The 27375-nt window shown below is 38.4% G+C and overlaps 2 protein-coding genes across 8 annotated transcripts in view; both read right to left on the reverse strand.

The window, feature by feature from the left end:
• Positions 1-397: 397 nt before the first annotated feature.
• med25 (mediator complex subunit 25) lies at positions 398-19871 on the reverse strand. Of its 7 annotated transcripts, none has more exons than XM_030140549.1 (20): positions 19730-19871; positions 18687-18836; positions 18551-18596; positions 18317-18441; positions 18051-18149; positions 17846-17966; positions 17575-17731; positions 16489-16613; positions 16266-16341; positions 15646-15908; positions 14805-14906; positions 10488-10573; positions 10343-10400; positions 10148-10255; positions 9354-9530; positions 4421-4531; positions 4137-4208; positions 3247-3417; positions 3006-3126; positions 398-2338 (listed from the first exon to the last, which is right to left on the reverse strand). In XM_030140549.1, the coding sequence occupies exons 2-20, from the start codon at positions 18809-18811 to the stop codon at positions 2235-2237; spliced, it is 2247 nt and encodes a 748-aa protein (XP_029996409.1). In that variant the 5' UTR covers positions 18812-18836; positions 19730-19871; the 3' UTR covers positions 398-2234. The 7 variants fall into 7 exon arrangements, with proteins under 7 accessions (XP_029996409.1, XP_029996408.1, XP_029996407.1 ...); XM_030140548.1 differs by having other exon boundaries at positions 4421-4534; XM_030140547.1 differs by having other exon boundaries at positions 16489-16619.
• Positions 19872-23857: 3986 nt separating this feature from the next.
• Positions 23858-27375, reverse strand: part of syt3 (synaptotagmin III) — a 30497-nt gene continuing 26979 nt past the window's right edge. The window contains exon 13 of the mRNA XM_030140553.1: positions 23858-27051. The gene's annotated coding sequence lies outside the window, so the exon portion shown is untranslated. The remainder of the gene's footprint in view (positions 27052-27375) is intronic.

Genomic DNA, 27375 nt, shown 5'->3' on the forward strand with positions numbered 1-27375 from the left:
AGCTTCTGTTTATGCTCAAGTTTATTTATTTATTTCCTCAATGTTGAATTGAATAATATGTCCTATATGTTACAGCTGAAAAAAAAATTCAGGCACACATTTCCATTCTGCCTCCACTATACAACATACTACTGCTCATAAGACCTGATCCACCTCTGCTCCTGTTTCACACATGTGCAACAATCTACAACAAAGTCAGTCAACAAAATTAGGTTTTCAGGAGTATCAAGCATGGCAATCAGAGTTTTTGGAAAAGCTAGTTCCATGGAACTATGGTGTTATGCTGTAAAATGGTGTTACTGCGCAATAGTTTTGTTGACAAGTAAAGGCAAATTTAAAGGGAAATACACCAAATTATTTTTTTCTTGAAGTATGCAGACCTTAAGCAAAAAGGAAATCAATATAGCCACATTTTTTATTTACCACTACAATTAATCATCTGGACTTAAGGCTGGACAAGTTATTTAAATATCACTGAAATTGCCAGTGTTTTTAAATGCTACATCCAAATCACAGAAGAGATAATTTTTCAGTGAAGGCAACATATGCACACGTTACATCATACTGTTATGAATGAAGCAGTATAGTGTTAGAGATTTGCACAAGTTTTTAAATTAGGTTCTCCAGATCTAAGGGAACATGCTTGTTCCCAAAAATGATAAAGCTAGTATTATAAATAAAGGCTTATAAATAAAGAAATATTGCCTTTCTGCATGTCAGTCAGGATTATACAAAAACTACTGGACTATAATTTTTTTTTTACTTGGTGGAAGTGTGACATAGGTCATTTTTTAATAATTCAAATAAGGTTCATGAGGATTTCATCTTCTATGACACTCAAATTGCCACATATTTTACACATCATGAATAGATCTGTAAACATTTTTTCAGTGCAAAAAAAAAAAAAAAAGCTAAAAAACTAAAACACATGACCTCAAATAGGCATTAATAGTTTGAAAATAAGATGGAAGCAGATATAAAGAGAGTGAGATGAAGATAAAGTGAAACTAAGCCGGCCTCCGAGGGCTGGTCAGTGATAAAGGGAGGGGAGGGATGAAAACCAGCCACTGAGGGACTAGTGTCTATTTGTGTGAGTCCATGTGAAAGCGGGGCTGAGTGAAAGCTCAGAAACAAGAACCCACTGTCATGGTATCTTAGCAACCGTCTCTGTCTCCCAGGTGACAGGGACTGACATCACTTCCTGTTGGCCTGTGTGTGTACATACAGTGTCCAAGTATAAAACTGCACAAAATTATACATAAATGGGCTGATCTATGTAAGGACTGTGAGGGTAAGGAAAGTTCATGTGCCTTTCTAACTTCCTGTTCACAGCTGGCTTGGCTTTGCAGCTTGACAGGACACTCTAAGTGTTGGTTGGTGAGCAGCATTTAACTTCAATACATTGACTGTGCATGCAAGGATGCAGTTTGACAGCAGACCCAGTATATACGTAGAATCTGTGCCGTATGCGCATGCGGTCAGCCTGATTGTACATTATGCCAAAGGAAACACGGCCAACTGATGCCATCTGGTAGGACTGCTTGGCACAAGGGGACTCTATGGTTCCACAACATATTGGAGTAGTTAAAATTAACACTGTGACACTATTTGGCAGAAAAAGACACTGAACGATCTATTACTGTGTCTATTTCAGTCTCTCTCTCACCTTAACAGTCCAACTTGACTTCACAAAGGGTTGAGGGCAGGGCTGGGGGAGACACTAGACCATCGCATGCAAAAACATCTTCAAGATGGTGAAGCACTTCAAAATATCTGCTTTCTTTGTTTCTTTTATTTATCCTCATACAACATCATTCTTAATAATTAAAAAAAGATCTCCGTAAGAAAAGTAAAATCTCAATTAAAAAGAAAAACCAACACTATTTACTATTTAGATTCCAATGATAAAATGCTGAACTTAAAGAGTAGTAGAAGTGTGACAATAGTTTTCCACTGGTTTGGCTTCATCCAGTGTGTAGCATGGAGGATTAGCGTGCTGTCTGTTTGACCATTTACATGAAAAACTAATGCTCGCATTGTCTGCCCCTAATTAACTTCGGCTTCTCAGTCCCATAAAAAAAAAAAAAAGAAAGAAACGACTCATGACTCGTTCCTTAATTATGTTGAACATTTGCAGCAATAAAGCAAGAGAGAGAGAGGATGTATGCATCCCAACTGGCAAATGGTGACAGAATTTCAACTGAAAATCCTGTTCCTGAGTCCACAACGGTCATTCAGATAAGGTCCATGAGGATTTCGTCTTCCATGACACTGGAGACTTGGGGCATCCCGGGCTGGGGAACAGCACCTCTTTGACCTCCTGACATCAGCATCTGACCTGTGCATCAATTTAGCAGGAAATAAAGGGAGAAGAAGTGAGATTTATGAGGTATATTTCCTGTATTTTTAAATAAACACATTGTCTATACAAGGAGTTCAGAGTTTAAATGAGAATTTTAGTTTCAAATGTTATTTTCCTCTGATTCTGGGCACATTTCTACCTTTTTCTGAATATTTCCATAGTTTCTCATGGTTTTCTCTAACTCATGCAGGCATCTATTTTCCTTCCTTTTGTTAAGGTCAGCTAAGAGACACTAGAAAGTTGACTGACATATGTAATACACTGCCGTAAACACAGGAGTATATTTCCATTAGGTGCATAAAGATATGCAATGTTTACATGGCATCATAATGTATGGGATAAAAGGTCTATGTCAACTATGAAAACAATATATTGTGTTGTGCCCTTTATCTAAAGATAAAACTTCAAACATGAACAGCCTTCAGTGAATGGATTTGTTTATTCATCTCATTCACGCATACAAAATGAGCTCAACATTAACATGGCCAGCGCCCAGCAGAGTAGGTTCAGAGGTGCTTCTATCTCCTTCAGATTTAATTCTTATTACCCTTAAATTATGTATATTGTTGGACCCGTCTTCCAAAAACCATTTATTATTTCTGTACTGTACTAGTTTACACCTCTGTGGGTGGTATTTGCTGACCTGCCAAAGGCTGCCTCCATTGGCCCTGCATTTGAGCACCACTTCCTGGCGCCGTGTGGACCAACTGCTGCCCTAACCCTTGGTGAGCCATCATCCCTGGCATGTGAGACATCCCACCCTGCTGTGAGGACACAAAGACACGATAGCGTTAACCTCTACAAGATGTCAGGCTTCCAGAGGAGCCATTATTTAGCAATATTTCATAAAACTACTGAGACAAAAACAACACTGTGGCTCTTACTGGCTGCTGTTGGCTAAGGAGAAGACTACGAAGCTGTGGATTGGCTCCTGGATTAGAGAGTCGAAGTATCTGCCCCTGGGGTGGAGCTTGCCCACTCTGTGCTACCTGATTGGGCGGAGCACCACTGACTGGCGGCTGTTGGTTGGTCGGTCCTGTTGCTCGCATTGTCATCTAGAGAAATGCAACAGGTTAAAAGCTCTGCACTGCATTTATACCACAACAAAAAAAAGGCTAAATATGTAATTAACAGGATACACAGATTAAAAACTTTGGTACATTTTGCTATACATGGTCATCTGATCTTGCTTTTGTGTTTGTTCTGTGCCCATCATTTCATGCTTTATGCAAACAGTTAATTAAAAAAAGTTAATTTAATCTGTGCATGCATGTAAATAAATGCTTTTTTTTCACCTACTGCATGCTACAAGATGAGCATTCAACAGGGACTGGAGAAGTTAAAACATGCTAATAAGAAGTAAGCTGTCCACCAGGCAGATACCAAGCAGCGAGATGGGACTAGACAATTAATGTGTATTTGCATATATAACAATAAACAAAAACAGGATATCAAGTTTCACACTGAGAATAAATTATTTTGATGTCATTTTAAATAAACAAACAGTATCGTGTATTCATCCAAGGCATTCATTTTTTGCTTACTTTTGAGACCATAAATGTGCAGACAAAAGGCACCGTATTGGAAAATCTACACTGCACTGATAAATCTGTCCTTAACTAGATATGTCAGTCAAAAGTGATGCACCGCAGAAATAACGGAATGATGTTATACTTCTATTCTACAAATAAAGTGATTATTAGATTCCCAACGTAGTCACACCAAGTCACAATAAACTGTTTCTTGTATGTGAAGAGACTACTGTATGTCTCACCAAGTTGTTCTGCCTCTGCTGCTCCTCCATCATAGCCACCTGACTAACAGGGGGCATGCCCACCACCACAGACTAGACACAGGACAGATCAGAGAGAAGGAGGAAGGGGAAGAGTGGTGGAAGTGTGAAAGGAGGAGGACAGTGAAGGAAAGGGTTACCAGTAAGGCATGCAGATAACCGCACCAGGCATCAGGGCAGTAGAAGGTGTCAATAACGGGCAGTGTGAGTGGGTAAATGACGTAGGAACACAGGCAGATACGCTAAACCAGAGACGGTTAAATTACCTGCTGCTGAACGTTGCCGTGCGAGACGGGGATGGGACCAGGGGCCCTATTGAGGAAGTTCTGGTTGGGGGGGACTTGTCCAGGCTGCATAGGACCCCCTCCACCGCCTAACTGCTACACAGAAACAAATCTAGTCATACACTACTTAACATTATGTTCCACCAGTGTCTAAATATCCAGTCACATGCATTTACACTTCAAAGAACTTTTATTCAAGCTTGTAATGTGCTTGAATATTGTCTTTTCACTTTTTTCAGTTTATAGCCTACTATTTTATACAATTCCAGTAAATATTGAAGACAAATACAGTTGTTTTTTTTATTTTTTTTATTAAGCCACCTTACAGTGTAAACAGTAATTAAAATGATAGATAGATAGATAGATAGATAGATAGATAGATAGATAGATAGATAGATAGATAGATAGATAGATAGATAGATAGATAGATAGATAGATAGATAGATAGATAGATAGATAGATAGATAGATAGATAGATAGATAGATAGATAGATAGATTTTTTTTTAGTTTAGTTTATTTCGAATATGCAACAAGACAAAGTAATCTTACTTAGTCCTTACAAATAAAACAGGTAGTAAGAAGGCATGGAAGAAAACAAAAAAAAACAAAACTTATACATATACATGACTTCATTTGCACATTCGAAAAGGAGTGGGAGGAAGTATAACTTATTTAATCCCACCCCTTCCCACCCTATTAATTTAATTATAAATTAAAATAACAGTAAAGATGAATAAATGACTGCATCCATAATTCAATCCGATGATATATATTATACTGCACCTTAAACACAAGCTACTTTCCTTTTTTGATCTGTTTTGTGTTCAGGTTAAGGACTGAACCTGAAGGAAGCACCTTAACTGTATCTAAAATAGGGGACAGCATCAAGGTCATGTGAATCTGTGTTTCATGCATAAGCACACTCCAGCCTACTCAAAGATGTAGAAAAAAAGACCTTTTAACAAACTTTGCAGTATATAAGCAATCATTTAACTAATTACTTAATTTACCTTTTCAAATCAGATGTTATAAAATGCCTCATAAAACAATTTCTAAAAATACACTGAGAATTTTTTTTAACAGTGAAAAGCGGTGGATTTGGAGTTTAGGTAGAGACTGTGCACATCAAAAGACCTCTGCGGTGTGTTTTCCCTTCCATTTCTAACTCTGCCCTAAATTTCTGCATAAATAAATGATTAATTTGCTATGTTTTGTTGAATTGATTTCATCGGCGAGCTCAAATTTCTGTTTTTGTCTAAAACCCTGAGCAACTAACTCTCCAAACGACATCAGTTCAGTGATTTGTTCATGCACATGGAAAGCAAAAGCAAATATAGGGGATGATACCAGATCAGTCCAGATTTCGCTTTAAGCATCATCTGCTGAAGCGTTTGGTGTTTTGAATTTTACAGATTATGCAGCCGTTAGAAATGTCTGGAACAACAAAAGACTAAAAGTCATACACAATATGTATCTGGAGTTCAGTGCAGAAGAAGAAAGAAGAATAAACCAAGCAACCTGTTGACGGCACTTCAAATTCTGGAAAACCTTCACGGCGGATTCAGATTCAAAGATAATCTTAAACCTTAAACTCAAAGAACACACTAACTTCTTAAAATTTTGTCACAAAATGTCAATTTTGAAGAGACAATTTCTAGAAAATTTCAATATGAGGAAACTGATTGCTGCTTGATAAGACAAAATCTGACGTTAGCAGCAGCGCTACTTAGTTGGATGGGTGCTTCTGTGTTTCAGCAGTAAAGGGGAAACAAGAAGGAATGAGGGGTATTCCATCCCTTCCTCTAAGCACAAATTATGAACTACCATCTTGGAAAAAAGGGGTTGCTGAAATCTTGCTGAACAAATCACCTGAGGATTGTACTAATACATATCGCGTTCTGACCAACAATAACAGAGCTTTAGGTCTTTTGATGGAACTAACAACACAGCTGCGTCTTTCTCTGTTCTTCTGTCTTATGATTTATCTCCTGTCTTTAACCCAGTAACCTGTGAAATCTTAGATAAAGATTTGGAGCTCGCATCACCTTTCAGTGAAAAACATTCAATTTTGTTCTGCTGTGAAGAGAACGAACTGCAATCGCATTCCTGAACAATGTCACTCCAAGGCTTTGCACAGAGAAACCTTAACTACTGGTCCAAATTGAAATTTTAATTACGTTAAAATTGCTGTAGCGCTTCCCTATTAGCAATGCAGCACTGAATATGTGATGATACACAAGAGGCAGAAAAAAAAAAATCTTCATAATAATTTAATGTCTTCTGCCTTCTCTAAATGCCTTGATGCTCATACACACACAGCTGTACACGAGTTACATATAGAACTGATGCATTTCGCAAAGACATAAAATTAGCAGCATGAGTAAACAAGTGATATCTCCGCTGATGAGAGCAGGCTGTGCGGAAAAATGTACACATGTAAACGTAACAACAGGCTTCAGTTTTAAAATGAAAACATGCTGCTTCACTGTGACTGGATGCTGCATTGTTTCAGAGCTATGCAGCAGCATCTCTCCTTGATGAATGTAATAAACTGGAGTAGAGCCATGATGGAAAAGACAGCTAATCTAGGGGACACATTTTAAATCACCCTGTCTCCAGGGTGGAAGATGAGCAAGGAGAGAGAGGGAAATTTCCATGCAGCAGTGTTCGTAACCTGTAATGAACTATGGTGGATTACCTTCAGCCAGGAGACGAAATAGTCTCAACAGACCAGCACACACCAACGCCACCCCACAGCTCCCATGTTGTGTCTCATGTAATGTTAACATCTGGGCAGCACACACTGCATATTTCATATCCACAAAACTTGCTCAAAACTAGACACTTGAAAATATCAAGCTCAAACTAAAATGTTGAAATGTTGTTAAAATGACTTTGTCCCATGTCATGAAAGTGTGATATTTATTACTTAGTGACATTACATTTCATAGATTAGTTTGATAATTTAACTAACTGAAAACAAAACAATTTATTTTGTAACGTTTGTTCTGTATAAAATGTATGAAAGAACAGCTTAAAGCCTAAATTTACATATATCCACAACTGAGGTCAGGGGCGTATGTACCCAAGGGCTTTGAGGATTCATGAGTCTGAACATTTCATTTTAATATACATTTCAATTCACATTATTAATGTGAATTAATAATGAATTCAATTCACATTATTAAGAATTCAATTCACATTATTAATGTGAATTGAAGTTTGACGTGAAATGAATTTGTAATAAGAAAAGTAGCTGACAGTGGCTGTTTTGTTTTGGCATTTTCTCAAACGTCATAGGTTTATATACATCAACTTCAACTGATTAAATCTTTAAATAACCTGAGAGATTCCTGAAATTGATTTCATGACTTCGGGCTAATTTTCATTACTGGGCATCAGCTGGAAGCAAAGCTGTGGATGTACTTAAGGCCTTTCTTCAGACCCAGTGTCCTTTTATTTACATTCATTGGAAAATGAAAGTAAATCAGGTAGGACCTTGGGAGCAAAACGGCTGTCTTCCTTAAGTTCCACAAGTTTAAATCTACGACAGTAATTTCTAACATAATAGTGCACATATATGCACACCACAGAATCACAGCCATTGACTCATTTAGGAAGGAGATGTTTACTGACGGCCAGATATGAACCAATTTTGGTGTGACAAGTTCAAGAACATCTCAAAACACCAGCCAAGAATCTGGTTAAGATGTTGGCTGCAGGTGATATAAAGATATCTCTATTCATAGTAAAAAAAAAAAAAGAAAGTGCTGTGTCATCATAAGCTTTTAAGGTTCTCTCCAAGGCGCAGGTCACTATTCCAAAATCAGAACTAATAAAAAGCAATGCCAATGTGTACAAAGTAAGTACTGTGAGATCTTGCTTTCAGGAGGAACGTGCTCTGATCAGACCAGACAAAACTGTTGAGCAAAACTGATCCATGTATGTACAGAGAAAGAAGGGTACATCTTGGAATCCAAAGAGCAACATCCTAATGATGAAGCACAGGAGTGGAGCATGATGTCGTGGGGTTGATTTCATGCAGAGAGGACTGATGCACTTCATAAAACTGAAAGAAGCATGTGCATATTTTGACACCTCATCTGGGTCAGGAATATAATACATGGATGCAAATGGATCTGTCAGCACGACAATGATCCTAAGAAGACCTCCAAGTGGTAAAAACAGGACTTAAGGCCAACCAGGTAACATCTGGGAGCAGCTATCACAAAGCCCTGACCTTAATCCAAAAGGGAAATCTGGCTAAAATTCCTGTGAGGGTTGTATGAAACATGTGGAAAAGGTTGGATTCAAGGCAACATTGTAAAGGTAATGCCACAAAATATCAACAAAGTGTGTGTAAACTTCTGGTACTCTGAGGATAAGACAAAATAAATAAAACCTGAACTAAAATATCTCTCAGCTGGCTTGGGACTGCTGCCCCCATGACCCAGATACACAGTAGAAGATGTGAGGAAGGAATTAAAATTGAACTAACAAAGTGAATATATGTTGAAATGAAATGTCTGAATGCATTTATTCAAGAAGTATGTAAACTTATAACCTCAAAAGTATTTATGACACCTGTACTACTCAAGCAGAGATAATGACGTGGGAGTGCACCAGTCAGTTAATGTTAAAGTAGAAATTTAGCTAATGCTAGCCCCATTAGCCTCTACTAGAGTGAGAGACGTTAGTGGCTGCTGTGAAGATACTGGGCTGGCTAAATGAAATGTCAATAACAATGCACTTTAATGCCTTAAACAATGCACCTCAATTCCCTGGCGCTCCTCTATAATGCCTCCTCATTATCACCTCCTTTTGGTCTTCCCTCTCCACATATTCTCTCCCACATTGAAACCATCCTCTGTTTCCTTTTCCACTGGCTCCATTTCCTTCCCTATCAGCACTCACCGCTCTGTGCTGCTGGACCTGCTTGTGGTTGGTGATGACTTGCCGAATACCGTTGACGAAGCCGCTCTGATCATTGGGGATGAGACCCATGAATATTCTCTTCTTGGATGAGTAGAGCAGCATCAGCACCCGCACCTCACAGGGCGAAGTAGTGTGGGGGAAGTGAACACAGCCGGCCTGAAGGGAGGGTCACAGGGCAGATTAAGACCTTGACCAGGGACTCTGCTGTAATTATGGGATGGGCTACTACTTAAGGGCAACTGACTCTTGAGTTCCAGTGCCCAATCAAACATATCGGTTTTATAAATTGAATGCAAATTATATTAACTTAATTCATCCTGTGCCTTCCCTCAGCTGTAAATCAAATTGAGGCAAAGAGGCAGAGCTCAGATGGACTGAATACTATTAAAGCTTTGTTATTTCTCAATGGTATTACCTAATTAACAATGCACTGTGCTGACAAAACCCCTATAATTATGCTAGCCTTCTGGAACTGAATCAAAACTAAACAATTAAAGTGTTTTTGTGAACTGATGGCAAAGCATGCTTAAAATCCTATTAAATGGCTTGAAAGTAAATAAATGTATGGCCTGGAACACCCTCTAGAGTCTGTATTTGATAAATGCAAGACAGTTTATTCCACACATCTTCCGTCCATCTACTGGTCAGAGGTGGGACCTGCACTTGGTTGCTTCTGAAAATACACTGAGCTGCTCTAAATGTTAGATAAGATTGGGGACACAGGAGAACACACATTAGAGGTTCACTGAGAAGAGCAGCACTTGAAAACTTACAAAACCATTTGCCATTATGCGGTACAAGCCTTTCAGGGACTCCATGTCTTTGTTGGTGAAGAGAAACTGAACCATTCGAGAGTTTCTGAAGAGGTGGCCTAGGGTTGTCTAAGAAGCAAGAGAGGACAAAGTTATTCATCATTCATAAACAAGTCACCACGACATTAAAACAAAAATGCTCAGAAATGGTCTCACCAACAGCGCCTGTGGAATCAGCTGCATAATGAGCTTCTGTGGCCACTGATCTGTGTTCCTGTTAGGAGACAAACACAGCGACATTAGTAAACTGTGTGCACAAAACAAACCACACAGAAAAGAACCAGGATTATGGGCTACTCACAGATTTTCTCCTTGGTTGACATGCACTTGACACGGCAGAGAACGTGTCAGTTTGGTGGTTGAATCCATGGATGAAGTTTTAGGTTTCTGCAAAAACAAAAAGAAGGAAATAACTTGAGACGTGACAAAGTAAACCTCCAAAGCAGATGAAGAAGCATACAGGATGAATCATTTTCAGTGCAGTCCTCAGGGAGCATAAATTTATCTTATTGCTAAGATGTTACATCTGGCCAACTCTGTGACTAAATCAAAATCTAACAAAGTTGTAATATTAACAAAAAAAAAACATCAATGAATATTGCCTTAATAAACCTCTTCTGTATTAATCATTGAGTGAACATTTACAAAATGATTCACACATTAAGATTTTCACACATTAAGATTTTTTTACTTTCCTTACTCTCACATCTCCCTTGATCATAATGCAGAAAAATATTAACTTGCTGCTGAAGTGGCACATTTGCCATGTGTGACTGATGGTCTCCTTTCAGTTTTCATGATATTGAATGTTCACTGACTCACATATAGCTGGATGTGATGCTTTTGAGATGTTGAGTAGCACCTTAAAATCCTACAGCATTACAGTAATATTTTAATTTTTTTTATTGGTTAATTTAATAGGGACAGTGCATATTTAAGAACATTCCATCCTTGGCTCTTTCTTACCTTTGTTGGTATGTGCTTGTTATTGCTTACCATGTTGGTATGTGTCACTTCTATTACCATTGTTGCTATGCGATTATTGTTAAAATATATTGTATTATAAGTTATGCAGACTATCATTTAGATAGTCACTAATGGTAATACACATCAGTTTTCCTAATCTGTTGTCTATCGGTTATTTACATTATTAGGACTCTAAACTGATGTTACTATATCATTAAGAAAGCACAAGTAATGTGTTATGTTGTATAAATGTGAGACGGGGTGGGATTTAATACGTTTTCTTCTTCCCACTCCTTTTTGAGCAGTACATATTGAATTTATTTTGTTATTACTAGTTTACATAGCAATTTCTATTTTGTCTTCAGCACCTATATTTATTAATGTTTTTGCTCGGATATCAGTTCCTTGTACACAAAAAAAAATGTTATTTTTTTTCTTCTGCTCAAAACAAATAAATGAATGAATGAATGAACATTCCTGTATAAAATATACACCCATGCAAATATGCCAGAATTAGTAAAAATAACTACTTTACATCTGCAGTCCCTTGGCAGGTGACAGAAACAAGACATAAAACAGCCAACATTAATACATCACTCATTCACTATAAATTAAAAATTTTAAAATACACATAATGATGACATAGACAAACAAACAAGCAAGGAAACAAACAAATAAACAAAAATCAAATAGACATAGGATGATCACAGGGGCATCAGCCTATAAATTCACCTCTGTACTTACAACTAAACAGAGAAAATGCATTAGTGATGAAATGGATGTCAATTCAAAGTGGTTTTCCAGGAGCCACTGTTTTAAGTGAGTTTTAAAAGCATATGTTGGACACTACCTTATTGGGAGGGGCAGGCTATTCCAAAGCTTACCTCCTACTACTGACCAAGGTTATTATCGTTAGCGAAAACTAATGAAATAACGAAAACTAGAATTGAAAAAAACATTTTTGTTAACTGAAATAAATAAAAACTATAATTAAAAGAAAAAAATGATAACTGAAACAGTATTGTGTGCTAACAAAACTAACTAAAACAGATAAAAATTATGGATAAAATTCCCTTAGTTTTCGTCTTTGTCAATGCCGGACTGATACGAAATTGATTTATTTCACTTGAGCAATTTTAGCTGACAGCACCATATGACACCTAACGGTCCGTCACTTGTGTTCACTTGTGGTTTCCAGTCGTCTTCTGGTCCCCACTCTACCTGGAAACATGGAGACTAAAGTTGGAAGAAAGCAGCAGAGTCCTGTACAGGATTAGGAATGTGTAGGAATGTGTATAGGAATGTGACGGCAAGGAAGATAAAAGATACGACAAAACTAAAATTAATACTAAAACTAAGCATTTAGAAAAAAATGAAAACTAATAAAAACTAGCAAACCTGCTCTAAAAACAAATTAAAACTGAAAAAACTTTACTCAACAGCCATGTTGGAGACTATGTAATCACAGGGATTCAGATCACACACACGTTTTGGAAATGCTCAAATATCCAAACCTTCTGGGGGAAGGTTCACTCAGCTCTCTGTGAGGTGTTGGGATATGCAATCCCAAATTCTTGTCTTGTTCTGTACCTTGGACATTTGGAAGAATCAGTACATAAAGAAGACGGATATCTTGTCAAGATCCTTCTGGTGGCCGGAAAGAAGGCTATAACAAAGAACTGGCTTAAGACTGATGCTCCGTCTTATAAACAATGGATTTCAATCATAGATGATATACTTGTCATGGAACATCTTACATATAAACTGAAGTTAAAAGAAAATCTCTTTGTGAAAAACTGGGGAAAGTGGCTGACATTCAGAGTCAAATGTATCTATTAAGGGACCTTAATATTCTGACACCATCACAGGCTGTTCTTTTCATCTGTTTTGTATCTGTTTGTTTTTTTTTTCTTTTTCCTACTCCTCAACTTGAGGAGACTGTTTTGTACAGTTAAAAATTGAAAAATAAAAATTGTTAAAAAACTGAAAAAACTTAAAAACTTTAAAAACTTAGAAACTTAAAAAAGTCAAAACCAAATAAAACTAAACTATAATGAAAAATCCAAAACTACTATAACCTTACTACTGACAGTACGTTTTGGCCAAAAATGGTGTGTCTGAATGGTATCACACAATTCTCATTTACAGAGGCTCGTGTACTACCTCCACATCTGCCTGAATGCTCAAGTAGCTGTCCTAACTCAAGACAGAAAGGTGGCCATATTCACTTGTGGCTGGTCTTAGTTCAGTTACATAGTCTTCCTGACCATCACCTGACTATTTTCAGGGGTATTACATCTCCCAGCTGTCCTGTGGGACCAACTCTAGAATACTTTTGAGAAAAAACAAAAGACATGTGGGCTGCCCTGCTTGCCCTTTTGCCTTTGCAAACCCAATCAGGACAAGCAATTAAAAACTGAGCGGTTGGATGCGCTTTTAAAGACCTGCAGATAAGCTCTTCTTCAGCAAAATGTCAAGAATGACAGAAAGAAAGAACAACCCTTTCTAAGTACATTAATGTGCCCATCCCACTGGGCTCTTCATCTCAGGGACGTCAATATAAGATCAATGTTTAATCAATCACACATTGTTTGAGTTTACTGTAATCCCTCTGCTGTCTATTACAAATGTACTCTTCTGTACAGACAAATGGGTTTTTTATGTGCAGGGTTCACTAAAGCAGAAATTAAAGGCAGCCTGAGATGTGGACAGGAACAATTCATTTTCAGAAAAATCTATCTTAAATTGAAGATAGATTAAAAAAGCAATACATTCAGAGCAAGCTCCACCCTAAATGTGTTGTCGGGGCTTGCTAGAGGTTTTATCAACACCTAATACTTTAGATGAGTTTTACTGTCTGTAGTGCAATTCTTTTCAACATTGCAAAATCTTCTAAAGAAAAATCACTATAAGAACTCAGAGCCTGATGAGTGACTTTGGCAGGAAATAGCAGAATAAGAGCAATGTTTCATGGGCCCACTAACGATGTCTGCAACAGAATATTTTCACAAACAACATTTCTCTAGTATTTATTGCTGAGTTTTCCACTCTTATTCTTGCCCGTTTAACTGACTCTGATAATTTTGACAAACAGAAGAGGGAGAATGAGACTAAAGTCGATAGAGGAAATTGATCCGAGTCTGTCCACAAAACACAAACACTTGAAGGCCTCGTGAGTGTCGCATAAAAACCATTTACATCCATTTTCCCGGCTCAGCACTACAACTGTAAACTGAATCAATCTGACCTTGAGCTAATCCAATGGAAGAACGACAGTAAAATGATATGCAATTAATCATACTGTACAATAATCAATGACAGGTGGTTATTACAACTTACCACAGTGATAAATCCTAGATGGTGTAGTGATGATCAGTGTGTTGGCAGAGCATTGGTTCCCAACCCCACCTCTCCTCCTAGTTCTTATATTTTTTACAACACTAGCTGATTTACTTATTCCTCTTTACCTATTATAGGAGATTCCAATTAAACTGCAAACACCTAATACTACTTTAATTAAAAGACTTCCTGCGATTGCTTTTCCTCACAGTGGGTTTTTTTTCCCCCCAGCACCAACCATTATGTCATCATCAGTAGAATCAGTTATTTTTTCCAAACAGACAAACAAAATCAGACATTTAGGGAGTATTACCTCTTGCCACTCCAGAACACCAGTCCATGCTACAATTTTATTGGCCACACCTTGCTGCTGTCCAATTGAATTTGCATTGCCTTGACCTCCAGACACACCAGGCTGTCAACGATAGAACAGAAAATGTTGCATATAATCTGTTAACAAAGATTAGGACTAAACCAGAACCATTTACAGTCACAAATGAGTGACAATATGCATTATGAAACAAAAACAACAGCATAAATATTTATACATCCACATATAATACATTTCACTGTAATGTCATCATATTAAATATTTTAAATGTCTTAATGTCCAAAACATTTTAATTTATTAACATAAGATGGTATGTATTACTCATTGAGAAAAGAACCAATGAATAAGTTGGGAAAAAAAACACTGACTGTACCCACAATGATTTTCAAGGGAAAAGGGAACATTGCCTGGTTTTGATCTGATAGTAGTGCTAACATTTAAAATTCATTTTGATATCAGACTTCAGACAGTGTGTTAGTCTGCAAACTCATCTCTAGACTCCTGGTGGTATGACACTACAGATTAATGTCTGGGTTCTCCGATTTCTAAGTTGAGCAGTGCCACTTGCATTTGAAAAAAATCAATAGGATTTAAAGATTGATAATGTTTACAAGGGGATGAGAATATCAAATCAAGTCTTCATCTGCTGCGTTGTAAGACATTATTCAGAGGTTGTTGGCTATGATGAACTTAAACATGGAACTAAACACAATACACTAAAGGATTCCTAGCAAAGTCTCCCACAGAAAGATACAGAAAGACACAAAATGCACCTTATACAGTTTTTGGAAAAATGTAGTTTTGTTTTAACATCATTCTTTACCATGTTGGGTTGTGATGATGCCGTTGTGGGCTGATTTGCTGTGGCTTGCTGCTGAGGTACTGCCTGTGGCTGCTGATTGGGTGCAGGCTGCCCTGGAGGTGGGACTGGCTGCTGCTGATTTGGAGCCACTTGTTGCTGTGGCATCATAGAAGGTGGTCCTGTGGTGACTGTTGATATACTGGGCTGTGTGAGCTTCACCCCTGGCACTGAGGGCATATTGGGTTGGTTGGTAAATGGAGGACCTTGATTGACCATTCCTGGAACTAGAGGAAGGACACATAAACATCACATTAAAAATCAACATACTGAAATAGTGCCTTGAAATCTTTTAACTTTTACCCTTAATTTTGACTTATTTTAAAGTTCAATGACATAAAGATGCAGTTATTGTATGTAACTGGTATAAAAGCATCTGGTAAATACCAAAAATGCAAAAAAGACAGCAATACAGTCTTGGTAAATAAAGCCTTTCTCCAAACTGAAACTCCAAATGTACAGACTCCAACTGTAAAATGCAAAGGCAAAACCATACATACAGCATGCAAACAAAGACAGTACAACTACAAGCTTGGCTTGCAGAAAATTTTCACAAAGGCCCACAGAGTGCACTGGTAACTCACAGCGACTCTTCTGGTTGTTGGCTGCCTCCAAAGCCATCTGTGCAGCAGCCTGAGCAGCAGCCATGGGGGCTGGATTCTGTCAGCAAGCAGATTAAAGAAAGACCATGCTGAGAAAAACGTTTTAGGGAAGGAACATAAACACCACTGTCTGAAACTGAGCCAAAATCAGGCAATATGAATTAGGTTCCTAGCAGCCTTACAGTATGTGGCTGTTTGCCATTACCTGATAAGGGTGGGTTGTGTTAATGGTTGAAGGGGGCTGTAGATTTCCACCAAGAGGCTGACTGACAGTCAGTTGTTGAGGAGGGAGGACAGGTTTGAGAGGTCCTGGTCCACCACCAGAGGAAACTGAAACTTAGAGTTTAATGCAATCTCAGATATAAGATATGAATTGTTCCAAGGTGATTTACTTAAAAAAAAGGCGAAGGCATACATAATTTTAATTAACTGCCATCAATCTTCTGCAAAATAAACTTGTAAAATAAGCCACAGCTATACTGTTCTAACCACATCAGCAGAGACTAGGTACAGGAGAGCAGTAACATAATCCAGAATGGAGCTGAAGAAAATCAGCTGCTGATGGAGGAAGTACCTCTGAGAAAACAAAATACAAAAAGGATATCTGGTCTCACACTGAAAAGCACAGACAAAAAAGCTGCATTGAAAGAGATTACAGACAACATTAATGCCAGATTTACTCTTGTCATTTGAAGCCCAGAGAAAAGCAAAAAGCAGTGTAAGTGAGTCTGGAGATAAGAAGCTTATAAGAATGCAGTTGCAACAACTGGAAAACTACTTTACTCTGCATATTGCTACAGATAGTGTACTGTTCATTAGGAACGATACTATAGTGTACAATCATTCATAATAATCTACATGTCCTAGAATCCAAGAGCATACCAGAGATACATTATAGTGACATTGCAGTTTTAAATGTTTAGATGTCTTATAAAGTTTGTGTTTGGTATAATTTATACCAAACACATGAGACCTTTAGTGTTATCTCAAAGTTAAACATAATTCAGAATGAACTGAGAAGAGAAATGTGATAAGAAGCTTCTGCTATTAAACTTAAACTTTACATAGCGATACATAGACGTGTTTGTGGCTCTAATGTCAGCCATTAGTGAAGTTCATATTATATTAGTGTTCATTCATAGGAAAATTAACACTCAGTTTCATTTGTGACTCAAAGTATTTTACCGATCATACAGTAAATGTATCCCCATTGTCTGGTTTAACAGTATAAACAGAACTGTCTGAGCTCAGTGGTCTCCTCTCAAACTGCACATTAAATAATGTCTCTTACCTGGGAGTGAGATGCCCCTGATGAGGACCATGTGAAAGGGGTCCTGACTGTAGTCTGGATGGGGTTCAACTGCCCCTCCTACTGGAGATGCCCTTTCAAACAAAGCTCTCAGAGCAGGCAGTTTCCGAGGAGCCACAACAGAGAAGTGAATTCCTTTCTACCAAAAGGGATTATTATTTGAACAAGTTTTAGTTTTATGGAAAAAATATCTGTAATAAAAAACACACATACAACACAGTATCTTATGAGAAAAACAGCAGGATTTACTCACATCTCTAATGATTTTGACCAGGTTGTCTGCAGTACAACCAGTGTAGCTAACACTCTCCACAGCAGGAAGCAGATATGGTGGAGAGTTACACAGAAGTACACATACCTTGTGTGTTTGACCTCTAGCAATGGGAGAAAGAAAAGAGAATTAAAAGAAAAAAAAAACTTGAAGATTACACTTCCAAAGTACAATAGATAAGTCTTACATTTGCTCCCTCATCTTCTTAAAGTCATCAAAGAGCTGCAAAGCCACAGAGAGTCCCTCTGCAATTAGGCTGCAGCTTTCAGCTCCACCTCCCATGAACCTTTGTAGATAGAGAGGAGGGTATTCATTACAAAGTTCATGATGGACATGATGTTAATCTCGAACACAATAATAATAATAATCAGTGTAGTTTTCATCCCTTTCATGAAAAATATAACAATACAAGAAAAAAACAATAACATTAATGATCCAATTTTCAACAGTTACTGGATGCTGTCGATCCATGAGACAAACTCAAAGGCAGAGCTGGTTGGTGCATGGCATTGGACATATGACTCAGGAGCACAGTCGACTGTGTTGAACACAACAAGGCCATATTGTGTGCCTCCATACTAGAAAAAGAGACAGGAAGAATCAATATTAATAGAGCATTATAAGGCAAATATTGTGATAAGTATGGCAATAATTTACATGGAAACATTAAAGAGAGAAAACACTTACATCTCCTCCAAAATCTGTTTCTGCAGGGGGTCCTCCATTGAAATATCTATAGTGAGCAAAACATAACACAGGGAGATTAGGTTGCGGAACATATGAGTATACAGTATTTTGATTGACAAGGTTTTAGTATCCTTACTCTATAGCTGGTAGTATGTAATTTTTCCTCAGAGATTCAAAATAAGGTCCAAGGTTTGCAGTCCCTTCAATGACAAATACCACATCCGCCACCTGGTTGTTCCCAGGTTTGGTGGACGGCTCCATGAGTGGCGCCTCTGTCACTAGTGATCTGCACATAAAGAGGGACAGATTTAGTTAGTTAGTGATAGATACATGTACTTTATTTATCCCTAACTGGGAAATGACAGTGTAGCAGCAGCATGACACATTCAATAACAGTATAAAACCACAGCAAATATGACTAAAGAGAAATATAACATAGCAGCAAACACTATACACTGTACACTATAAATAACAAGTATAAAAAGATCTGGGTAGAATCTGGATAATAACTGTTATGTGCTGAAGTAGAACTGTAAATTTATGTTTTAGGTTAAAGATATTAAGAAGGTCTAACCGAGAAACGACTACATATGAACAGCACAATCAGGGAATTCCTATTCTGAAGTGTTATTTCAAGTTTCGTCATTCTGTCGGTGGGCTTTTTTTTTTTTTTTTTTAGGATATTCCTGATGATTTTTCTCACTCCCTGAAACATCCATCAAGGCACCATTGGAGTATGTCAAATATGTTCTGCTGTTCTTTAAGAAAATACAACCTCGCTTTTGAGAAAACTTATATCTTTGAGAGAACTTATAAAAATAATAATAAAGGCTGCAATGCAATTTAAGATAGATACTTTATTTACTTTGTGGGGATGTAGTTTAATTTACTTTGCACAGAAGCTAGTCTAGCTACCGAGCTAATCTTACCTGAGAGTTTAACATAAATGTCCAGTTACTGAGAAATAATGGAAATCTTTATCTGTGCCTTTTGGTGCATAAAAGAAAGCATTACGTACGACTAAAAGAACTGAACAGCCCACTGATATTAATTCAATGTAACGTTAACAATGAGCGTAAGCTATACCTAACGTCAGGGGCTAGTTAAGGCTAAGCTAATACATTTCAAACAGCCTTAAATGACCCGCCGCCATGTGGATACAAAGTGATCAGGACTTACCTGATGGTGGTCGGCTCCTCGTCAAACTATAGAATCAGTAAAAGCAAAATAGAAAATTTATAGGTTTCCAATTAATTGCGACTCCACAGCATTGCTTGGATAACCATTTGTTTTATTTTTGACGGAAGTGACATAGATCCGCCTGTGAACCGTGACGTCATACCTTCTTCTTCGTCTGTCCTTTTTAAAATCCCAGTTGTTGGTTTGGGGCTTGTTGCTGCCCCCTGCAGTAGAGACTCTATACTTTTCTTCAGCATTAGCCCTCTAGTGATGGAAAGAGTACTCTGATCCTTTAGGGTGCAGTATTAATTAATTAATTTATTTATTTATTTATTTGTTTATTTATTTATTTGGACTCACATTATTGATTGTCACATTTTTGCTACATGTGTTAGGGTTCAGATCGTTTGAACTATACTATGCTATATATTTTAATGTTCAGCAATGCTTTTCTGTGAGAACAACGTAGCTATAGAAACACATCATTTCAGGGGCTAAGGTCAATTTTCAGCCTTGTAACAATGTTTTTTCAAAGTAGGGTATGTAAGAAAAAGGTACAAATCCAAAGAGCTCAGAGGTTGTGTGAAAGATAAAAATCTATCCAAAGGTATCTAATGACTAAAAGCCAAAATGCCATTATTCAAATAAGTAGTCCATAATGAAATTCTAAAAACATAGACAGTGTTTGTACATGTCAAAGGTGACTTACCGTTAAAACTCACCCAGACATAGCCTTCTTCCAGGTCAGACGACCATCTCAACAAGCATTTTTAAACTTTTTTTTTTTTTTTTTTTTTCTGAAGACTGGCTAGGACTTCTCATGAAAAAACTGTAATGAAGAAGGAATTGATATAAACAATTCCAAGTAACCTACCATGAAATAATGACATCAAGTGGGGCTTTTACAGTGTGATCTTATCTGTAATCAATAGACAGATTTGTAGAAGGGTTTGCACAGGATGTTTTACTCAAAACCGTCCATCAACAGAAGAGCTGTTTCAATAAGAGAGATTGCTGCAAAAAGCATTTAAAAATGTATAACTGTTGTTGAGCCCAATCTCCAGGAGATGTCAGCAAATATCTACAGTAAGTACAGTAGAAGCCTGGTCTTTAACAGAGACACATGGTGACAGACTGGAAAGAGTCTATTTTGAATGATGAAAGCCTGAAAACCCTAAGATATTAAATCCTGTATGTATCCAGGCAGTTGAGACAGAGGAAATTTACATAAATAAAAAAAACTGAAGGGACTTTTCTTTGTTTGTAGCAATGAATGGTTCTCTGTTTAAACTGCTTTGTTAGTTTTCTTCATCTGAGAATATTTTAAAAATCTTTACCGTACATGACTTGCCCATCCCCCTTCTAAAACCAGAGTAATTACCACAGCAGCTATCAGCATGTAAAAATACTATCAGACTTATCTTATCTTATCTTATCTTATCTTATCTTATCTTATTTGCACAACACACCAGTGGCTAACCTGTAGTTGTAACATTGCCTCTGTGGATCCAACAATAGCAACTACTCCCCTGTGGCAATGCCAAGCAGTCAGCTCAGCACTACATTCAGAAAAGGGCTTCAGAACTCATCAAACTCAAAACCCCCCACAGAAACAATGTTGTATGTTGGTTTAACCTAAATTCTAGTAAGGCCAACAAGCTGTGGGCTCCAGCAGCTTTTTTATTTAGGCGTCAGTAAGCATGGCCACTTGGGTGTTTGCTTCTGGCAACCTAAAAAAAAAGTAAATCTGAGGGAGGGTTTATGTCCAAGGCTACCCCCTGGGTACAAACATGAAATCCCCAGAGAGAGGTTTTCTTTGAGTGGTATAGTCAAATGAAAGTGACAGAAATGATAGAGCATGGTTGTGTGTGAGCAAATGTGCATGCGTAGGCACCCTTTACTTTGTAACTCTGATGCTGTCTGCAGCTCAGAGGTATGTACTGTGTCTCCCTGCTTTGAACTTCAGCACACACAGTGCCAGCAGTTGCCAAGCAATTACAGAAAGCCTACTCTGGGGGTGTGCCTTTGGAAAACCAGACTAGGTTTTATTTTTTTCCATTTTTGGTCAGAGAATGACATAATAAAATATGAATGAGGAATATGGTTGGTGCCTCGGAACTCCGTGTCTGTGAGGTCCAGGTGGTGTGGTAAAGACAATCCGTCTCCTGACCATGGTACCCAGCTGGGATGCTGGGGGCCAGATGGTCTGCTCACAACAGGTAATCACAGCCAGCATGCTGATACACTGACATCCACACAAATGGGTTACCAGAACTACCTAAAGCATTTGGGATTCTGCGATAATGCGTCCTCTTTCAGTCTCTGGGGCTTTTTCTTTTCAATGTCGTCAAACCACTGTGGAGTAGAATAAGGAGCTTATTTTATGTCCATTTTGAAATGTCTTTTTTTTTTTTTTGTAATATTTCAATCCTTATTCAGTCATTGATACCTTTTTGTTGTGAAAACCTGTTACCATTCAAGTCCTGTTAAGCACTCTTTGATACATGTAATGTCAGAGGATGTTCCAAAAAAGTTTCTTTTTATGAGGTGAATGTCATTAACTTTTACCATGAAAGCAATTTGTAGAGAAGGTCAGACACTGGAGCTCAGGAAAAGTATTAATACACTACACCCTTGCAAAGGCAGTTACTTTAACACTCCTACCAGTTGTGATTTCCACCTACATGCATTCATTGAATTCATTCTTTCTGAAAGATTTTGGGCATAACAAGTGATCTTATAAAAAGAACATCTCTGTACATTGTTTTCAAGACAGGAAAACCAAAACTTTGGACTCAAGTCATGAAATATTGTTGCTGTGTAGGTAACACAGATAATGTCATGGTATAAATGTTGTTTTTTTTTTAATGTTACAAAGAGATGTAGATTTATGTACATGCAGATGGTCCTGTCAAGAAAACAGTAATACCAAAGTATCACCCAAAGCTACTCCATTCATCTTTAATGATGTAAGGGAATTCATTATCATTATCTATAATAATCAGATATATTAGCAATGGAGGCTAATGTGTTGCTGTCAGCTTATTTTAGAAAAATCCCTCCAGTGTGATACACAGCTTTATGATGCACACACCTCCCCCAGTTTCTAACTTGGCCCCCTCCCTCTCTGCCTCTTTCAGCTCACTGAACTGAGTGAAATGTCTTTCCGACTAAATGATTTTTTTTTTTTTTTTTTTTTTTGCACGGTGGGAACGTTGCCATGGAGACAGCAGTCCCCCCGAGCCCCTCCTTTACTTTTCGCTCTCAACAGTCTACATCACTAAAGCTGTGCTAACTGGTGTGTTGCTGCGAGTATGTGTATGTCCATGTGTTTGTGGTGTGTGTATGTGTATGTGTTGCACTCATTGAAACTGTTAACACTGTCAGTGCTGCAGGTGGCCCGTGATGACTGTGTCTATATACAGATCCAGATCCTCCTCCACCCTTCCACTTCTACACACATTCACACACACACATATCCTGCATGCAGCTATCTCCTGTCTTCTCCAGGTTTTCCCATTTGTGTCCTCCTCCTCCTCATCCTCCTCCTCCTCACTGGCATTTTCCCTCTCTTCATCCTCCTTCATTTGTTTAATCCTCTCCTACTCCTCCTTCTCTGTCATTCCCCGGCACATCTGAGCTTAGCCTCCCTCCTCTCTACAGTGCTGGAGTTACATATTGCTGCTAGTGGGCATCTTTGCTTTAAGAGGAGATAATAACCACATGACAAATAATATGAATGTTTTAAAAATAAAATGAGACAAAATAGAAGTAGGGAGGGCAGATGAAGGGAAGCACACAGGGCTGGCAGCCGTGCTCCATTTTGCATTTAGGCAAAATGCGGCCACAATAAAGAATTCATGACAAAGTGGCTGAATAATTACACACCGCTTAATGCACAGCAGAAAGTCAAAGAGCTTGGTGATAGAAAAAAGTTGGACTGAGGCTTCTTCTATCCAGGTAGAGTGTCTTACCTTCTATGCCTGGGTCGAATATAGACTCTGTACATTTGAAATGCCTAGGGCCTTGTATTTATATATAGCACACTGCCTGGAATGTGTGACACTAGCTTCACCACCTTCTCTACCTCCCGAGCCAGTAGGTTAAAAGAAGTCAGAAACATGAGGCTGGATGATACATATCCTTTATTTCCATTTTCATTGCTTCAGCCACACTGTTACTTACACATTCTCCAACATCCTGTGACCTGGTACAGCTGTGCTGACTGAAACAATCGCCCTGACTGAACCCTCACTCAAATTCTCCGCATTAACCAATAAAAAAGTAAACCTCTTGAATAAATAATATATAAAAAAAACTATTGAAAATCAAAAAGATTACCAATTTTCGAGAAAGATAATACAGCATAAACAATGTTATTTCTTCATTGTTGTTTTTGACCACAGAGATAAACAATTGTTAGGTCTCCATTTAGTCATCATTAGTAGTATTAGTATCAAGTTCATTGTCAGATTTTGCTTAAAGCATCACTTATATAATTTTTCATTGCATCAAGTTGACATCATTCATGTTAATATAAGCATGCAAACATGTTTCCCCATGACCATTCAGAACTGCACTAACACGAGAAGACAGCGAAAGAGAGCGCGCGAGAGAGAATAGAAAGAAGGGAAGGGGGTTGTCATACACAGAATGAAAGAAAGAGGGCAAGATGGAGGGAGGTGAGATAGCTGAGAGAACAGAGAGGTGGGAGGAGAAAAAATAGAGCGATAAATGGATAGGTGGGGGGGACTGGAAGAAAGGTAAGGATTGCTGGAGGACAGAAAGAGAGAATAAGTAATCAGACAGTAATCAGGCAGACAGATACTGAGGGTGAGAGTGAGGAGGGAGGGTGAAGAGAGGGAGGAAAAGAATAAGGGAATGTGTTGTTTTCACAATGAGTTTTGTAATCTATCATCAGGCAGTAACACAAGGGCTAAATAGGGTAGACAAAAGCAGAGAGAGAGAGAAGCTTGGACAGAATTATGAGGCCTCGAGACCGATGGATCAATACTATAGCTACTTATACAAGCTGATCAATAATCCCAGAGCTGACAAACCACACAGAATACTTGCAGGTATGATGCGGGATGTGTCGGCTCTATGTACCCGTTTAAACAAGCCACCGTTGCATTTCCATGGTCCAGAGGTAAGAAGAAAAACTAGATCCTTACCCGCATACACACACCTACACTCTTTGACAAATGTGTGTGTTTGTGAGTAAGGGGATGAGAGGGAAATAGCAACGATAGCAATACAAGTAGCTGTAGTGAGGTGTTGTAGTGTTGTTTTGCTGAGGTTACAGTAGTAGTTGTAGTAGCAGTGACAGACATGGCTTTCTAAGTCAGTATTGGATTACACAGGAAGTGCAGAAATTCCAGGCGCTTGTTTTCTCACTACACCTCCTCCCTGTTTTCTTGCTTTAAGGGGATCTAAATTTGTCGTGATCTGTAAGCCATAACAAACAGCTTTCATTGTTTTGTTTTGGGTTTTTTTTCCCTTCATTTTTTTTTTTTTTTTTTTTGCATTTCTTCTCTTAAATTTAATCAAAGCACACCCATCGATTTAATTTTCAAGCACTGTGCCATCTGTTTTTTTCCCTCGGACATACAGTACACACATTACTGAAAGAAGTACACAGTCAACACAGTTACTTACATCAGGCAAAGGGTTAGAGAGGAGAGGAGGGCTGAATGATTGGCAGCTGATTTCAGAGACGACATAGACAATACAAACTAATGTCTATGACTGACAGTGTTTCCCCACCTAGTGCAATGAGGCACATATAGTATACACACACTCACCCATACGCACACACACAAAATGGCTCCTTGTAAAGACATGGGACAGAGGACACGTTCGGCTCCTTGACAAGCTTTTCAGTCTCTGGATGCCGGGATTTGAGTGAAGGAGGAAAGGACAGAAAAAAGAGAAGGGAGGTGATGAGCACAGAAAAGTGTCATACACAAGGTCACAGTGACACACAGGCATACACACAGACACACACAAATACAAAACAAACACACCCACAAACACGGAAACACACTAATAAAAGCGACACGGACGTGTGTGTCCTTCTAAAGTCTTGTCAGGGACATGACGTGGATTTTCTCAGTTGAAACTGGATGATGACTTTGAAGAAAATAAAAGGTCCTTGAATGATTAAAAAATATAACATGATGATGTCCTTCCCTGTGGAGCACATCCTCCAGTGAGTGCACTCCAAGCAGATGCTGGTCTGATCCGTGACACAGGTTCCCACCTGTGAAGTCCAACAATGGGAGAGTCTGCCGGTTTGGCCAAAAATTTGCGGACGATCAAATAGTCCATGTCTCCAAAACAATCACACCATCTCATCCTCAGTGGACTGTGGCATGAGTTAATTCCTTCCTGATGGTTATATGTGCAACACACATACAAAGAGCAAAATAACTGAAAAATTAATACCTGAAACTGATGAGTACCATGAGGACCATGACAAAAAAGCATGAGGAAGAGGGACACATTTCTAGGTTGCTTAACATGCTTAGACCAATGAGTCTTTCCTCATTTTTCAATACTCTGACATCAATAATGACCACTGGACGCTTCGAGATCTTTCCTCTGGGGAAAATAAGCAAGATCAGTCTGAAACCAGAGGATAAGAAGCCTGGAGAAGGCGTCCGAAATGGCCAGGAGAATCCACCATGGATGTTTTGTCCTTCTATGTACTACATGAGATGTTTTTTTCTATACAGTACGGCGTATACTGTACACTAATGTTGCAAAGAAAAATATCGACATAGTGATTTTCTTCTTTTAAAGTCTGTACATGAACCTTTGGTCCTGGCTAAAATGACCATTCTAGGATGGCTTTCTTTTTTTCTTGTTTTGTTTTTAAGAGAGAAAAGTTTGTCACATCACACTCCTCCTAGATGAAATACTACACTAAATTGAAGCACACATGGACTACGCACATACTACAAAGTCTGTGTGTGTTTGTGCGTTTGTGTGTATGTATGTGTGAGTTAGGGTTAGTGAGTGTGCATTCCCCTGCTAGATCCCAAATTTACATCTCATATCAATCCTAATGTACTGTTTATTGTCCACATGTGTTGGTAAATGTGTGGTCAGATGCTCAAAGTGTAGCTTGTAATGGATGTTGCTTTTTCCCCGGCTTTGTAACAACAGCACAGGACTTAGAGGATTCATTAGCAGGACCAAAACAGCACTAGCAGTTGGACACTAGCAGTGTCTCCGCGTCTCTCGTTCTTTGATGGAGAGAATTATTCACAGATGAGAGGAAAGAAAGGAAAGTCTGGAGCTGAAGAGATGATAATGACCTGAGGAAAGAGGGAATAAGGGAGAAGAGACCGATTAAGCAAGAGAGAGACAGTAGGGGAGCAAGCGAATATATAAACAGTATGCAGTACTGTAAGTTTGGGGGGAGGAGGAGTGATGCATTACATAACGCATAACATCTAGATTATACAGATGCTTCTGCCTTAGAGCTCCTACATCTGACAGTTCCACAGCCTCCACTTTATCACACACTCACAGTTAGGTCATGCTTCTAAAGAGGCGACCAGTTTTCCTGTGTCAATCTGACTTAACAGTATTTGCTTCCATGAGGGTGCCTGCTACACTTTAGATTCCAGTGGAGTCGG

Source organism: Sphaeramia orbicularis, chromosome 8, assembly GCF_902148855.1.
Source record: "Sphaeramia orbicularis chromosome 8, fSphaOr1.1, whole genome shotgun sequence".
Lineage (NCBI taxonomy): Eukaryota > Metazoa > Chordata > Actinopteri > Kurtiformes > Apogonidae > Sphaeramia > Sphaeramia orbicularis.